The sequence below is a fragment of the Wolffia australiana genome, chromosome 3 (assembly GCF_029677425.1).
Source record: "Wolffia australiana isolate 7733 chromosome 3, ASM2967742v1".
Taxonomy (NCBI): Eukaryota; Viridiplantae; Streptophyta; class Magnoliopsida; order Alismatales; family Araceae; genus Wolffia; species Wolffia australiana.
This window is the reverse complement of record NC_135837.1, coordinates 15751702-15770052: the sequence shown is the minus strand read 5'-3', so window position 1 is coordinate 15770052 and position 18351 is coordinate 15751702. Positions and strand designations below refer to the sequence as shown.

Below are 18351 nucleotides of genomic sequence, written 5' to 3'. Positions count from 1 at the left end.
CTATAAAAATCAGTCCCTAGATAACTGCCGACGGATTGAAAACATACGAACAGAGACAATTTGACGGAATGAAAACTCAATGGAGACAATTTTACCGAGACAAACGCTCCAATACAGACTCCGATTGTGTTCAGCGGTTGACAAAGGAGGAACATCGCACAAAATCTCTTGCAGATCTAGCGATAACCGGAAAACTGAGATCAATCGATACCTGCCTACAGATTGGAAACAGACGAACGTAGAGAATACAACGGAATATAGTCAATTTAACTGAGAGAAAACGCTCTAATGGAGACTCCAATTGCATTTTTCGTTTACACTAAAATCAACGCGAATAAAAATCTCTCGCATATCGATTTTTAGTCGCAGAAATTTGAAGTCTCTATGAGATCAATCGATACCTGCCTACCGATTGAAAACAGACAAACATAGACAATTTGACGGATTGAAAGAACACTGATCGCAAAAGATCGAGAAAAGAAGGAGATAGGCGGCAGAAGAAAATCACAAAAATAGAAATAAGAACACTGATCTTCTTGTTTTACTTTTTTGAATTTTTCGATTTTTTTCCTACTTAATTGGTCGTGTTTCGTGGAAGTTCATGTGGAGTGTGCGCGGATTTCCAGGCGGAGACGGACTCGGAGCAGAGCGGACAGAGAGAAGATGTGGACAATATCAAGGAATCGAGGCAGATTCCGTCGGCGATGCCCTCTGATACGTTGAAAGAAACGGCTGAGTCCGCTGCGGTGCGGGATAATCGGCCCAGCGGGGATGGGGATGAGCATACCACCGGGGATGGGGATGAGCATATAAGAACACAGTACGGTTAGAAATAAGAACACTATTATCAACCAAAAATTACCAAAAGTTTGAGAAAAGAAGGAGATAGGCGGCAGATGAAAATCGCAAAAATTACCTAGACTCGAGAGAAGAGGCTGTCATGCGATAGATGGGAGAGATGGGAGCTTGATCGAGAAATGCTGTTTTTCGTTCTAAGGAGAAGTTTGATCCGAGAAGAAGAGGCTGGGAGCAGGAGAACAGGAGATTTGGAGATTTGGGGAGCGGGAGAAACGAATCGAAAACCCAAAGCGTATTGGTTTTTTCTCTCTCTTCTCTCTCCCTCTCTTTCTTCTCTCTCCAACTCTTCTCAGCCAATCAGAGGCCAGAAGGGCACACTAATTTGCTTTATAGTTACTAGTGGGGCCCGCTCGCAATGCTCGCACAAGGTAGAGAGATGAATATGAAAAGCAGGGCCATTACCCTGCTGAACTGAATGGTTATAGTTTAACAGGGCAAGTTTGGGATGTAGAAGCAAAATTGTTTTGGCGAATAAATTTTGTGGTGCTGATGTGATATCTAGTGCAGTGGATGCTGATGAGAAATGGCATTGGCAGGCCGTGCTGAGCGAAATTTTTTGGACCCCAGTAGAGGCTATGGGGAAGATGCCGCAATGAAAGAGAAGTCCCTCAGCCTGACGTTCCACCTGGAAGGAATGAAATAGTAAGTAATTATGTGGCTTGAGTTGGGCAAAAATTGATGATTTTCCACTGGGAGCAAGACATGTTTGAAAGAAGCGACCAGAGAACGGGGTAAATTTTGACTTGTTTTTGGCTCGATGTATAATTGTAAATTTTGCCCTGATTTGGACAGCGAAGAGCGGGCTGACATAGCTGAGTAGGCTGAGTCGGGGGAAGTAATGATTTTCGGGAGGTAGAAGGGCAAGTGCACTGATTAATCAAAACAGTAGTATCAGATATCAGAGCAATATTGCGGGAGACAATTTAACAGTTGGAAGAAGACGTAATTCCCAATAAAGTGGTTAATTATGAGAGGAAATGAGTAAGATTCAACCTCCTCCTAGTGGTGCCCGCTTGCAAAGCTCGCATGGGGTATGACCATACAGTGGATAAATAACACAGCCGCAACAAAAATTGGTGCACTCCACAGCTATAATTCACATTTGAAATTGACATCAGAATTTCAGTGGAATATTAAATCGTGTGTTGCAAAAAATCAACAATCGTAGGACATAAAATGCTCAATGTGATATAAACTTCAATAATAAACGGAACCCCGTGGAATGAAATTACCATTCGAATGGGAGAAAACATGCCACGTCTGAGCTAGCCTTACGTCGTGCGGAGTGGATTAAATGTGTAGTTCTGATAAGTTGTTGTGGCTTATTGATCGTGCAATACGTATGGGAAAGTTGCAGACACTGCGAGAGAGTAATTGTAGAAACTCAGTGATAATCAAAGTTAGGCGACATTAGTTGAATGGACCGAACTTACCTGGCTATTGCAGTAGCCTTCGATATTTTGCACTGATGGCCTTCTCCATAATTACCCGATTGCTATCAAAAGTGAAAAATATCACGGCGATAAGTAGTAAAATATTATGTACCGTAATGTCAGTAATTTACATCTTATCTATCATCTATTGGGTCTGCTTGTAGCTAGTTAGAGTTAGTAATAGTTAGGTGACATTAGATGAATGGGTCGACCTTACCTGGCCATTGTCGTAGCGTACGATATTCCACACCGATGGGCTTCTCGATAATTATCCGATTGCTTCATAAGAAAAACAATTCACGGTGAGAAGTAGTAAAATGCTATGTATTGTAGTGTGAGCAAATTAAGATTTATTTATCACCTCTTGGGTCTGCTTGTTGCTTTGGTTGCAGGTTAGGGAGGAGGGAATCATGTCGTAGCCCCGTGTCACCTGAAGGATCCATTTATGGGGCGTTGAGATTGTGATAGCAATGCAAATATGTTGTGGAGGGCAAGTTCGAGAGTGTACCGGAGAGTGTAACGGAGTATGGAGATGCTCATTGCCTCGGTCGTGTTCGCAACGTCGACTTTTGGAAAATCTCCGTGTAAACAACATTAGTCACGTGCGATCGATTTTTCCCACCATCCCAGAACACGATTCCTGTTGGACCGAGTCTTGTCCTTGAGAGGGCGACGTAGAGCTGGCCATGAGTGAAAAGCGGGTTTGGTAGATATATCCCAACAGTGTCAAGAGTTTGGCCTTGGGATTTATTAATCGTCATTGTGAAGGCCAGCCGAATTGGGAATTGAAGGCGCTTGAATCGAAAGGGAAGCCTTGATTGAGATGGGTAGAGCGACATTCGTGGTAGGAGGTGGACTTGACCATAGAAATTTCCTTGACTGATGATACTGACTTGCACCATTGTTGGAAAGAAGCTAACAACTCTTAGCCTAGTCCCGTTGCGAAGGCCTTATAATGTGTTCAAGTTTCGGATGAGGATTATTATGCACCCAATCTTAAGACGGAGCCTGTGCAGCGGCATAGTTGCATCATCAATTGTGTTCAGAAACTCAATCGGGTACAGGGATTCGTTGTGGACTTCGCCGGGGGGATTGCATCGGAGCTTAAGTATTCCATTCTCTCACCGGGGAAGACGTCTAGTACCATGTTGTTGAGCTCAACGACATCATCGTTCAGCGGGGTTAAGATCGTTTTCGTCAACAGCTGAGTTTCATCATCATCGAAGGAACCATAAACTTGGGAAATGAGATCTGTTAGGGAGGATACGCGGCGTATCTCATTTGGAAGACAGACATCTGTGCCAGCCCGTCCTTCTGCAACAGCAAGTAAGAACTCGCTCCATGCTCGTTGGTCTAGCAAAACACGGACATTTGTTTTGAGACGAAAAACAGAGCAATGTCGCCATATCTCACTTCGGTTAAGGGCTGAATTGATGATCATTGCGCGGGAGCCTTTCTGTATTACTGGAAGCATCTGTCTGAAGTCACCTCCCATCACAACAACTTTGCCGCCGAAAGGAACATTTTCCAAATATCGGTTGGTAGTCTTCATCACATCGCGAATACTTCGATCGAGAGTCTCAAAGACATGGCGGTGCATCATTGGTGCTTCGTCAACAATTATAATACTTACCGCTTGAATCTGGAGGCCGATCATCGAATCAGGTGAAAATCCACATGTTGAGACGTGAGTTACAGGAATAGGAATCTTGAATGTGGAGTGTAAGGTTTGCCCGCTTTCGAGGAGGAGCGCGGCAATACCACTTGTTGCAGTTGACAATGCCAACAGGCGAGAGGCCTTTATCTTTGCAAGAATTGCCGAGTAGAGGAACGTCTTACCAGATCCACCAGGCCCATCGACGAAGAAGACATTACCCATAGTAGCATGTTTTGGAAATTCGATTGCTTCAAATACAACATCGTAAAGTTGTCTCTGCTCTTCATTCAGCATGCTTTGTAGGTGTTCTGCGGTGAGGATTGCATTCTCGATGTTGTATCTATGTATCTATGTATCTATGTATCTACTGACTGGTCTTCGACTATTCGGGTTAATCCTGGGAATGACGCGAGCGAAGATCCATTGTGATAGAGGATTGAATCGATTAGGATCAGTACTTGTTTTTGTAGATGATGTGGGTCTTGTGATTGGCTGGTTAAACGTAGGTCATCCGACATAGCATCAAGGTGTTTCTGGAGAAGCATAAGAGGGTTGGAGATTTCACAGTAGAGCAACATCATCGCATAGAGCTCGCGAACTTGACAGGGAGAAGCGACACCTAATGCCATTGCGAGATCATTGTCAAACTCAGCATCAGAGTGGAGTAGGCCGCGAGCAGCTGGAGCACCCTGATATGTGTCATAGAGAACACCAGCAACGGTCCTTAGATTGTCAAAACAGGTAGCTCCTGGAACATGATGAAGCATTAATCGGAGGTAGTATCGTGCAGTGTCGCGAGGACAGACAAAGTGGACCCTTCCAATGCACTGTTGTCGTTGACGTCGTGTCCAACGTCGGGTGGAATCGTTCCACGTATAGTATGAGGGGAAGTCACACTACAACATATGTTTGGCTTGAATATCGTCCGGATGCTCCCTGTTGTAACGCATCCACTCTGTGAGTGGCGTGCGATCCGACCTACCCATGACTTCACCAATTGTTTCTCCTTCTGCGTATACAACGGTTTGCATATTCTCATCGTGAACTTGTAGGGCGAAAACTGTTGGGTACATTTTTTGTAGGCTGAACTCGCAAATTCGCCAGAATGCCTCTGATGCAGATACGTATCGCGCGTCCAGATATTCTTGGGCTTCGTCGTGCGGAGTATAGGGAGTGGTACTGCAAGTGCTGAGGTTTGTAGCAGAAACTCTTGCCTGAATGCGATCGTGGCCCTTGTACACATACTTGTACAGGTACTTCACTGACTGAACGGAAGAGCAAATTTCCACGTTAATGTGACAGTTAAATGCCTTGCACAAATATTTATTGTATGGGACAACCCAACGGTTGTCAATGACATGCGAACCCTTTTGGATGAATTGCCCGTTGTTGCGACGTCGGTAGAGAGGGTACCCATCATTGTTGACTTGCGTGGAGTCTATGAACTCTTTTGGGAACTTCTTAGAGCACTTACCTTCCTTCATACACGGGGATCTTGGGTTTGCAGAACCGCAGGGGCCATGGATCATGTGCGTGGTGACACAGTCAAATAAATCTTTGTCGCTGGGATCAGGAATTTCAGCGCACACTGTCTTGTCAATGTCCTCTGGGGTTTTCGGCTTGTGGGGAGTATCCAGTACCAATAACATGTGAGCGTGTGGGAGACCACGTTTTTGGAAGTCAACGACATACACACGTCCGTTTACTTTGCCTAATACTTCCTTCTCAATTAACAAACGGAGAAGCTCCTTTAGTTTCAAGCGGAAAACGCGACAACAAATATCAAATCGATCATGTGACTTCTGGCCAGGGAGCAGAGCTTGTATGATTTCTGGCCATTTTGGATTGCAAGTCATTGTGATAAATAAATCAGGCTTTCCCATCTTTCGTATGATGGCCATAGCATCCTGGTACAACCCTTGCATTTAGCGTGGTCCGCCAGTAAATGTAGGTGGGAGTATGATCATCTGTCCCGCAGGCATATCAACATTGTCCGAGGCTACTTGATCAACTAATCCTCAATAGAGGCATCCACGCAATGTTGTCTGGTTGCAACGAACCCAATGTAATCGTGATTCTTCAACTTTAGCGTAAGCATCCACGACATATTCCTGGAAAAGCCTGCCGGAGAGATGAAGCACTCTTGATGTGTCACGAACCATGAAGTGGTAGGCGTAAAATTGTTTCATTGTTACTTGGAAGTTTTCCTTCAGCTGGGTGCTCCATCCCGGACTACCATAAGGAAATAGCAGCACAAAGTGGAGTGGGTCGTAATATCCGTGTAGCTGATTAACAAATTGCAGTCCTCCACCACGCTTGCGAAGAACAATGCTACGCCTACTATCTCCTTCATTTCCATCCCCAGTCATAAGAACATTGATCTCGAAGCCTGTGGGTTGAGCATAACGTCTGTCAGCAATGGAAGGCTCTCCAACCCGTAACTCGAACTCTTGCGTGGATGCGATGAGTAGTGTTTCTTCATTGTTAGCTTGGAATTGATGAACAAATGGGTTGGACACATTCAGGCAGTAGTGGATCTTTTCTAAGATGGTGCGATGTAAGTCAGGGAAGATTGAGTTTCATCGCTCTATCTGATAGTCTGTGTCGTAGATGTAGATTTGAGCAAAAGAAGGAGAATGACCGGGGAGGGGCAGCAAAGCTTTTGAGATCTGATGATAAACAGCACCTTGGATTCGAAAAGTGTACACACCGGCGGAATTGTCGGCCAGGTTACGATCAAAATTTGCACTGCTTGATGTGAAACTGAATGCTGAATTGTAAGCTCGAATAAAATTGCGGAAGTGCTTGGACTCATCGGTCGTGCCCTCAAGCAGCTCAAGTAGCAATGGAGGCGGGTTGGGGAATGTTGGCAAGTTGATTTTACCATCCCTGCAACATAAGTAGAAGACGGGGTTTTGCTGACTGGAACTGGGTTTGCGTTCATCTATCCAAAACTTTGACTGGCATGAAGCACATGATGCATTCATGGTACCGAGAAAATTGGCTTGAACATTTTTCACATCGCGCGTAGCTGAGAGGAGTGTGGGCACAGTTGTCGATCCCGTGGATTGACGATATGCAAGTCTTTCAGCCCGACGGTTGCTCCTCATAACGGGGGTGTTCATATTATTGTTTTTGGAAGGAGAACCTACTAATAGCATTGAAGATCAGAACGGAGGATAGAGTACTGAATGGAATTGCTGATTATTGGAAGATTTTTCAAAGAGGTACCTATTAATAGTTTTGAAGATCAAAAAATAAGTGTCTTCTAAAAAGGATCTATGTGAATAAAACATGATCAGTGTAAAGAAAGTTGTATGGACGGCACGAAGAGTGGTACTTAGTTACACTGCTACGTCCACCAAAAGAGGAGGAGAAATTGTTAGACGGCAAGGTGGAATTAGTTTGGTTTGTGAGGGAGTTAAGTCAAGGAGAAACTTATTTCTCCAATAACCGAAAATTAAACTGAAGTCTTTATGATCGGTGGCTCACTGAGAAAGGTAACGTGCTACCGGCCCTGACTGTGAGTCAACAGTCCAGTATACAACGTACATGTGTATATTGGTTTATTGAAGAATTGGTGGGTTCTTCACCGAATAATATCACCGAATAATGTCACCGAATTTTCCGGGTGTCGGACACTGTAATTGGTCGGGACAGTAATCCAGTGTACAACGTACACGTGTTCTACCTCTCTATAAAAGAAAGATAAATTGATCGATTGTTCTCCTCGGAGAAAAATCCAACGCGGTCAATCCCTCCGTCCATTCATTTATCCGTACGAAGTGTGACTTCATTTCAAATGAAGTGAACGCCGTCACTCGTTGCCAGGTCGCCCGTGGTCTCCACGCGCCAAGTCTACCTCTATTCCCGCCCACCGTCGTTTCCAGTCTATGTAGACAATTCCTCTCTTGTCAGATCTCCGGCCATGCGCAAACCGCATCGAGCTTCGATCTGTTTATCTCGCTATCTCTCTGTCCATTCAATTATCCATACATCTATTCAACAGTGGATCAATATATCTATCTCTATTACTATGAAGGAAAGATAAATTGATCGTTTGTTCTCCTCGGAGAAAAACCCAACGTCGTGAGTCGTTGGCAGCTGGCCCGTGGTCTACACGCGCCTAGGCTACCAATATTCCCGCCGACCATCTGTTGTAATCTACGTAGAACATTCCTCTCTGGTCAGATCTCCGGCTGTTTCCAAACCGCGGCGAGCTTCGATCGACGTAATCTTCACCTACAATCGATCTTCTTCTTCGAAATACAACTCTAATAACGAAAGAATAACTATAGCGATTCTCGATTAATAAGCAGATAATGGAAGGGAAGTTTTCAGCGATGGTCACCTCGACTTCCACGTCAGGCTCGATCGCGATTAACGTTATCGGTTTGACAATCTCCGGCGAGCTATCCAGATCGATCACGCGCGTATGAACCCGGAGGTCGAACTAATCCCAGGTGTTCGTCCCTGCAAATGAGTGATTTCTAATCACAGTTGTGGAAAATAGTAATTCGGATTAAAAGAGTTCGGAAGAAGGCGATCGAACCTTCGCCGCTGGCGGATTACCTAGTGGTGATGTTGATACCCGCATTGTAAAATTCGCCCCGCGTTCTAAAAACATCATGAATAAGAGGGAGAAAAAGAAAGAGAAATAAGAGCCGCGAAAACATAAGAATCGCATAGAAAGAAAGAGACACTCCAGGTGAATCGCAAAACATAAGAAACCTTGCGCTAGCGAGGATCGAACGTTCCGGAAATCTGGCGTGCGGAAAAATCGAAAGATATGAAAAACTTGCGTTCCAAAAATCAATTCGCGTTATAAAAATTCACCAAAAATTTAATCGGCGAAGCTGCTTAATCGGCGAAGAGAAATACATTTCCACCAAAAAGTTATGGCGGAAGGAATGACGGAAAGCGAAAGATCGAAATAAGGCGATAAGGCAATAAGGCAAATAAGGCAATAAGGCAAATAAGGTGATAAGGCAAATAAGGCAGTAAGGCAAACAATATCAAAGATATATAAGGTGATAAGGCAAATAAGGCAGTAAGGCAAACAATATCCAAGATATAAAATACCTTTCACGTTTTAGGAACGTGGCTGGGTGCTGGAGAAAGGGGCTGAGAGAGCTGGTGGGAGCTGGAGAACGGGGCTGAGAGCTGGAGAATTCACGTTCTAAATATTCGAAAGAACGTAAGGATTTTAAGAATCGAAAGAAAGTAAGAATTGAAAGAATCGCAAAAATGGTACCGCGAGGAGGCGGCATATCTGGTTAACCTGCGAAGCGAAATACAGTTCCACCAAAAGTTTATGGTGGAAGGAATGATTCTTAAGTTAACCCCGCCGCGTCCATCTAATAAAATATTTCGGCCTATTGGAGAGGAAAATTATTTTATAAATTACATTTTCGATCCAAACTTTATATTTTTAAGGTATAATCGGGAGTTCATCAAGAGAACTTCGAGCAATATTTGTCGACACTTCCTGTTCAAAGAGATCGGGACAAACTTTAAATAAATGAAGATATCGATAAACAAATAGGGAAAGAGAGAGATTTGATAAACCCATGAAATCATGAATACATTCGGATAAAAAATCCAATGTAAGTAGAGAAAGTATGCCATCAAATCCAATAAGGATGAAGAGTGAGAGAGATGCGATAAACCCATGAAATCATAAAATACCTTTCACGTTTTAGGAACGCGCCTGGGAGCTGGAAAACGGGGCTGAGAGCGCGGCTGGGAGCTGGAGAAGGGGTCTGAGAGCTGGAGAACGGGGCTGGGAGCTGGAGAATGGGTCTGAGAGCTGGAGAACGGGGCTGGGAGCTGGAGAACGGGTCTGAGAGCTGGAGAACGGTGCTGGGAGCTGGAGGAAACGCGGCTGGGAGGTGACGAAATCGAAGTGGAGAAATCGAGCTGGAGAAGGGGTCGAAGTCTTAGGGCAGTCTAGTCTCTCTCCTCTCTCTCAGTCTCTCTATCTCTCTTCTCCCTCCAACCCTTCCTGGCCAATCAGAGGCCAGAAGGGTACACGTTTTCCTTTTATAGTAATAGAGATAGAGATATAGAGATATAGCTCTCACAACAGCAATACGTTGGATGTGGATTGGAAGGACCTTGCAAATGTGGATAGAATCTAGCCCAAGGCGATTACCGAACCTCAGTCCCCTTCTCATCGATAGATAGATGGAGAGGAAGAGAGAAAGAGAGAGAAATAGTTAGATAGATAGAGAGAGTTAGAGAGACAGACGAACAGATAGATAGATAGATAGATAGAGATAGATAGAGAATAATAGAGAGAGAGAGAGAGCGATTAGAGAGAGTAGGGGGGATGAGAGGGGGAGAGAGATATTTTTCGCCCAGGAGCTGCCAAGAATGGACGCTAGAAGGTTGGGCCTTGATAGCGACGAGATGAAATGCCACCATTGAAGTGCCTCGAGAATATCCAATGGGACTCCGTCATTGAAATGCCTTCATGGTATAGTAACAACGGCGAATTATAGCAATAAATTAGATTGATGATGAAGTCTCCCGCATCGCCCTTAAACAGATCAAAACTGGAAAAAATTTCAAATCAAACCCGTAATTTCTTACACACACACTTGACAACAGGATATGGAAGCTAAGAACTCGAGACCTCAACTTTGTAAGTTTACGTTAGTGGACTGAGAGAAGTTCTAGGGCGAAACTGCAGGGGGACAGGAAACCAAAATGCACATAGAGTGAACACAGATTCCGCTTCCCATCCAACTTAGGCCGTATTTATCTCTCTTTCTAGAATGGGCAATACCGGCGACTATGACATCCTCCCGGTTCAACTTAGCAGAGCGTGATAGCTTTCGGTGGTGGTGCCGTGAGGAGTTATCGAGCACGTGTTGGCGACAGTCTGCTTGATTCTAAATACGGACTGTCGCGCTCCTAGTTTAAGCCTACGACGATATTGACAGATATATTAGTCCATTCACGTGAGCTTGACTGCCGTATGTGCAGAACATCACTCGCAGGAGATGTTGGTTGCAATTTTTCATTATCCGCTCGGCGTAGATTACTTCTATATCGCGGCTCCGGTTAAGAAACGCAAGATGCCAACATGAGATCAAGAAAAGTAGAGAAGAAGAGGAAGGGGCATCTCACAATCTCCAATCAAATGCCATTCAGCTGGAAACATTAGCGAACAGAAGATAGAGACAGAGATTAGAGGATGGACAGGGTGATGGGTGGAACCGCCGCCCTGGGAGACATATTTTAGTAAGAAAAGCCTCACTGAACAAGAACACTACAGGATTTTTTCTAGTCTCACAATGAGACCGTTTCACTGCGGATCGTTGTGATTCAGTTATAGCAGCGGATCATTTCATTGCCATTTCCAAATGCAACCATTTCAAGGTGACCATGTTAGTAATGTTGACAATTCTCAACAACCATATGTCGTTTACTATGTCGGTTGGAACATAAGTCCCAATATAAATGCACCTAGTTTGAAAAAAAACAAGGTTTTCCCATTTCATTTTCTGTGTTTATGGCGTATTGCATAGCCAAGTGAGAAGTGCGAGTTGTTCCTAACTCCCAACAGATCGTTGCCGGGACTTCACATCGTCTCTTCACCAGGATGTACGTTGTCTCCTTTATAGTATGCACAGTGGAAATCAAAATCGCTTCCCCTCTATGATATTCTCCCGCCATGATCTTCTGTTGTTTTCCTCCAGAATGGACCGTTTGGCCCCATTATTCTTGTTCTTTGGAATGCTTGTTTTCAACTTGTTAAATCCTAACGAGCAACACCCACCAGCAGAATTTAACGCTACAACAAGGTTTTTCTGATAGAATTCAAAAAGAACGTTAAGGGAGGAAAGAAGAAGAATACAAGAAGAAGAGAGCTACATAGATGAAGATAGAGATGGAGCGAGAGAGAAAGAGAGAGAGTGAGAGCAAGCAAGAGAGAGAGAGCTAGAGAGGTCTGTAAAACTCTCTCAGAAGAAGTAAAAGAAGACGTAGAAGAATAAGAACGAGAATGAAGATGGATGAGAAGGAGAGACAAGAACAGGTGTAGAGATTAAGATAGTTGATCTTCCTTGCGCGGATTGGTTGGTATTTATAGATGTCGAGAAGATTGCCTGCAACTTGTTCATTCACAAAATGAAAATCTATTGCAATGTGCTACATTCGTGCATGAAAAACAGCATTTTCGGCTAGATATGTAGCCCCAACATGATCACACCATATTGTTGGAATAGATGATGTTGTGATTTGAAGTTCTGTGAGAAGAGAATTAATCCAGATAACTTCAGATGCGGCATTTGCCAAGGCTTTATATTTAGCTTCGGTACTTAATCCAGCCACGATAGATTGTTTCTATGAACTCGAAGAAATTAAATTTTTGCCCAAAAATACCAAGTTACCACAAGTAGATCGTCTATCAATTTGATTTCCTGCCCAATCTGCAACACTATATGCATTTAAAGATAAAGCAAAATTGGAATAAAACATAAGACCATGTGTAACACTTCCTTTAAGATAACGAAGTGAATGTTTTAGAGTTCTCCGGTCATCAGTAGTTGGTTTATGCATTTTCTGACATGCTTTGTTAACAGCAAAGGCTATATCAAGACGAGTTAACTTGATGCATTGAAAACTGACGACTAAACTTCTATAAGTAGAATAATCTATTCAGAAGAAGTGGATGAAATAGAAGATTGACTTAATGGACATGAAGAATGTAACGGTCTATTGTTTTCAAGATTAGCTTGTTTTAAACATGAATAAATATATTTTGATTTATGTAAATATATGCACATGGTGCTTGCACGTCCCACACATGCACATGGTGTTTGGCGCCCCCGCGCACACTTGGCAGCCCGTGCACCCAACACGCACGGGCCTTCCCTGATCTGGTGTGTTTGAATGCCGATGGGCATGCACATCATAAGGGCGATGGGCTAAAAGATCAGGGTCAGACGTTGCTATCTGTATTGTGTGTTGTCGCATCACATTGAAGGACTCAATCTCCAAATTGTGAGTCCAGAACGCGGACATGTCCTCACAGTTAGCACGCAGGCCTCTGTGCATGAATGCCACATACTTTGGGCCTTACACCATTGGGCAGTAATATTTTTCTCTATTTAATCTTCTATACATCATAAATAAATTCAGGTTCAAATACCCAAATGTAGTTATCAAGAATTTGACAAATTTGTCAAATCAATAAAATGAGGTCAAATCCACTCAGATATTTCAGCAGTCTGAGAGAATACGTTTTACCTTTTACGATATACAGTTCAAGTCTTAAATCTATGATTTGACTCATTCCGCATATGGTTAAACTAAGTAGCCTCTCAATATAAGTAAAGAACCTACTTGGTCTTCACATCCAGCCAGTCAACCTATTAAAGGATGACCTACGTTGTTTGATCACAACCCCTATTAAGGCATGCATTACTTTGAACATTCATCAAAACACATAGTTAGGCACTTTAATAAAATGCTTTTAAAGGTTAACATACAATTATTATTATCAGCTTTGCTAAGAAAACTCCCTTTGGGTAATTACTTCCTGGATACATCTAAAGATGTCAGAAAACTTAAGAGACTCCAGGTAACATTTCATGCCTAGACAAAAAAACTCTTGACTTTTTTTATGGATATAGGACCAATAGATGATTAATGATATGGTTGAATGGCTTGATCACTAAAGAAATCACATGAGAGATACCGGTGAGACCTAAAAAATTTCATGTGAACATAAAAACATATCATTAAGTAGAAAATTATGTCATGAAAATAATTATCTTCAAATTTTCTTACTCACAAATAATCTTTGTAGAAAAGTCATTGGAACTAAAACAGTCACGTTCATGACATTTCTGAACATGGAGGCTTAAATGGGAGTAGAAATGAAATCATCCCATGACCCTTGTACCATCCAACATTCTAGTTTGCCTTATAAGAGTCGCATCACAGGCTCAAAATCAGTGCTCAATTTTGGGAGAATGCATTTTTTTCGTGTGACTACATATTTGCTACATCAGACCATATTTCTTATAAATCGAGCAAGTTTTTAGAAACGTAGTTTCTTTTGTTTCAATTAACCATTCCATATATTATTACAATGTCAAGCTCTATCATACAACAACTTTTTATTTATCTATAAAGGACTTATTTGTACCTTAAACATATCCTTAGAGGTTCCATGAATCCAATATAATGAAGATCATTGAAATGCGCGATCAAATTAAGATTTCCTGAATTGAAATTGTCAAAAAACACTAATTTTTCAAATAAAAGTCATTTTTCCAATCGGAGAATCAGGATCACGGGAGATGTTCCACAAGCTCAAATAAGGATATAACTAAAAGAACCAGAATGACAATTCATATCAAATGTTTTGTATCAATGTCCCCATCGAATTTGGAGTATATATAAACTTCAGCCCTGATCCTATTGGTTCTTGTAGGAAATTCCACCTTCTCCTTAAAATGTGATTCCTCTTATTTATAGGCCACGAGTTCCCATGTGATTTTTAATGGGGTCCTGTGTGAGTCTCCCTTTTTGCATGGGTCCTTGTCTGATATGTCTTGGGTAGGTTTCTATCATCACAGCCACATGGAACAACTAAATTACCCCCAGCAGGGAAGGAGGGTTAGCGTCTTTCCACAGATTTTTCTTTTCTTTAGTGCCTTGTAGTTATGCAAGCTCTTTCACTTGATTTAAAAATTATTCCATCGTAAGTTCATAAGTCAGATACATTATAGGTATACATTCAGTTTTAAATCATGAGGCAAGTCAGGTTCCAAAAAAATAGCTTTGGCTTTCTCCTACAGCCTTATGGAGTTTTGAGATATGGAAAACAGGTTGTATTAGGGAAGAGATTATGAAATATGAGTCCCAGTTTTATACGGAAATCACAAGGACCAAAATATCTGGGTCATAACTTTTTAGATGGTTTACAGGCTAAGTATTTCATGTGGTCGGCCTATCTGCATTATGTGTGCCTATTTTTAATTATTATCCTTTCTATAAAATTCTGCCATCTACTTCAGCATATTTCAAGAATTTTATAAATGCAACTTGAGATTCTACATAATGATATCCTTTTGTGTTCGGATGGTCCAATGAATTAGTAGGAGAAAGTGATCACTCATAGCATATGGATATTAATCTGCATCATCTTGAGGGAGAAGTGGTATGAAAAATAATATTGTTTTACTCTGACCAACAAAGTTGTTTGAACCTTTACATGCTGCATCTTGAGGGAAAGACGACCATTGGTCATTATTGAATGTGTTCCTTATATTTTGGGCTACCCCTGATAGAATCAACATTGAAAAATGCCACCATTTGAGATATTGTCCACGTATATACTATGAAGCCTCAAAGTTTCCAAAAAAATTATTATCAAAATTTCATGTGTGAAAAGTGGGTGTTTGAGAAAAATAACCCGCATGTACTTGTTTACTCAGCTTACTACCACCATTGTAGTGTTCAACGGTCCATGAATACATCTTCCCATTCTTGTTTGGAATGGAGAGGGACTTTTGAAGACCTGATTGGGTGAGATCAAAACATTATGTTTTTTGAAAAAGGTTCACTTAGATACAAAAAAAAATTGAACTAAAGTTTTATACCTTATAACAAGAGTTGTTGAGATATGCTTTTACATGTTTTATGGAAACTACCTGAAAACCTGCCTTGCAACCTTAAATTCATATACTATTAATGGAATAGAAATTCAATTATTTGGAATGTTAAGATTTTTTATAATATCAATTCTTGATCCATGGACTAAAATGAATCTGATTGTGTACCATGAGTGATTAACTTGTCTGTAGTTTGAAAATATGGGCCAACATTGATTTATTCTTCCATATAATAAGTCTCCCACACTATTTATCTCTTATTCATTTTTATTGATATCAAAATAAAAACTCAATAATTTGAAAATCTATTTGTCAACATTGAAGTGGAAGTTCATTTTTATGATTTATGAACTTCACACTAAACTTGTCAATAAAAACTAAAAGTTTGTTGAATATAAAATTAATTCTTCCATGTGAGTAGTGCCCATAGAAATGCCATCATTTCTATTTCATATGCTTGTTTATTACGCTAAATGTTTTAAAAATTCACAATTGGGTTAGTTTCTTGACTAACTCATCATCAGCACAATATCTAGAATTGTATATTTCAACACTAAATTTACCTGAAGTATAAGGGAACCATACTATTGGCATTGTCAAGAAATCTAACAGATGGAAATATATGTGTGTCAAGCCAATCAGCCATTCCACATCTGGTTCCATGTTATTGAATAAGCGATATTAATTATATTGCATATGTGATGCTTATATTGAAGGTCATGAATACATCACTGGACTTAGTGAATTATCTCGAGATCATAATAGGGAGATCACTAGTATTTAAGCATGTGTTCTAGATATTACTATTCAAAGGATACTCGAGAAGGACATCAAAGTATCTTGATAGGATAGAACAATCTAGCCTCGCTCATATGATACGTATGGTCGTTCCCATAGCCATGGGTGCGGCGACACTGAGGATAGATACTTGGTGTCCTTTAGTGAAAAGAGTTCACTCAATTTATTTATACAAATCCCTGAATGGTATTATACTGAACTGTCAATCATGTGGATGAGTGATATAATTTGATAGTTGACCATACGTTAAATCATCCTAGGAGCATCAAGTGGATGAGGGATTATACAAATACGGTATTGATGACGAACAGATTCCATGAGTGAGTTGATACACACTCCGTTGTATCTTGTAGAGCGTGAGGTGTAGCTTGGCACCCCACGTGTTGGAGATTAAACCTATTGATTGGGTTAAATCGATGCAACTTCAATTAATCTATATGAGGATATAGTTTATTCATTTGGAAGGCCAATAAAGGTTATAGAGAAACTAGAGTAATTAGCTAGACTAATACATGAACCTATAAGGTCACATGCGAATGTCTTTTGGATGTCAAAAGATAACTTAATGTTTTGGTGGTTTTATGAAAAAAATGTCCACTTAGTATAAATAGGGGAAGTCCCTGAGCACAATTCATCCAAGCCATAATTGTTCGATGGTTCCTCTCCATTCCCAATACGATCTAGATGAGAATTGATGTGAAGGAAGAGGATTGATGTGCCCAAGACAACATGGATACTTCTAGAGGCTGCACATATGAGCAGCTCCACGTGACTCATTTGAGGATAGAATGAAACAGATGTGATCTTTGCCGAGGTGATACATGGGCCTCGAGAGTCACACGCATATGGTATTATGGATGTCGAAAGATATACTTAAACTTTGGTGATATTAATGAAAAATACCCACTTAGTATAAATAGGCGAAGGCCCTAAACTAATTTCACCTAGGCCAGAATTATTCAGGGGCCTTCTCCTTCTTAATTCTTCTCCTCACACCTCCTCTCTATTCCCGATGGGATCGAGATGGTGTAGCAATGAAGACAAAGGATGAACAGAGTTCACAAGGGTGAAGGAGGATATTAATGTATATAAACATGAACATGTAAATTAGAATGTTATTTATTACTACACACGTTCAAATAAGTGGTTGAATTGGTGTTGTCATTAAAAGCTTCCAATTGAATCTACCTCCTCACTAGGATACAATATTTCCCAATACCAGCAAGGTCTGACTTATTGTGGTAAGAAGTGTTATCTCTTTTCTTGACAATAGACCCCTCTTGTTGGTAGAGTGATGTGTTATCACATGAATTTCAAATGGGGCATGCACATACCTCCATCCCTGTATGTTTCCTCCTCTTAAACCAGTTAGGTTCTTATCCCAATCTCAATTAGGCACGGAAGTCTATTTATAGATAAATCTTATCAATTGTCATAATTGAGTCAGGAGCTATCATTGGAGCATCCATTTCATTTAAAGAGAAAAATTGAATCAACAAATACTATAGTGGACGGTCTCTCTACAGTAGTGTTTGACTCACTATTGGTTTCTTAAAAAAAATAATTTCATAGTTGGATTTTTTACCTTTTCCATGTGGGACAAAGTTCATTTAGCAAAACAATGAGATGCATATATTGGAATCCAACATCTGGATATAGCAATCTGATATGAATACATGCATATTTCGTAGGGATATCATTTTCATATGTGGTACCATCATTTGCCACTCTCTTGAACCCTTCAGCATCAGTTCCAAACAATCAAATCCACATGTAAAACTACTTATTTCAATTTTTATCCTCACTTACCTTATTTCTTTCTTGCTCCCAATCTTACCCAATACTACTCTCCCCATTTATTTCTCTGAATCATGCATTATTTTACTCAGTACTATAAATTTATAGTCTACTTCCTGTATGAGGCATTTTTTTATTAGTTTTCCAATTACTGTCTTCCTTATCTACCTTTTCT

The 18351-nt window shown here is 41.0% G+C and overlaps 2 protein-coding genes across 2 annotated transcripts; both read right to left on the bottom strand.

Moving 5' to 3' along the window:
• Positions 1-130: 130 nt before the first annotated feature.
• Positions 131-4170, bottom strand: LOC144701417 (uncharacterized). Its single transcript, XM_078573235.1, has 5 exons — positions 3705-4170; positions 3436-3644; positions 2653-2721; positions 2509-2570; positions 131-215 (listed from the first exon to the last, which is right to left on the bottom strand). Exons 1-5 carry the CDS (start codon positions 4168-4170, stop codon positions 131-133), a joined length of 891 nt encoding a protein of 296 aa, XP_078429361.1.
• LOC144701049 (uncharacterized) lies at positions 1238-10111 on the bottom strand. The gene is made up of 11 exons (XM_078572731.1): positions 9637-10111; positions 9203-9436; positions 9031-9127; positions 8501-8565; positions 2800-8421; positions 2653-2721; positions 2509-2570; positions 2292-2353; positions 2091-2218; positions 1852-1947; positions 1238-1483 (listed from the first exon to the last, which is right to left on the bottom strand). The coding sequence occupies exon 5, from the start codon at positions 5871-5873 to the stop codon at positions 4845-4847; it is 1029 nt and encodes a 342-aa protein (XP_078428857.1). The 5' UTR covers positions 5874-8421; positions 8501-8565; positions 9031-9127; positions 9203-9436; positions 9637-10111; the 3' UTR covers positions 1238-1483; positions 1852-1947; positions 2091-2218; positions 2292-2353; positions 2509-2570; positions 2653-2721; positions 2800-4844.
• Between the last annotated feature and the right edge of the window lie 8240 nt (positions 10112-18351).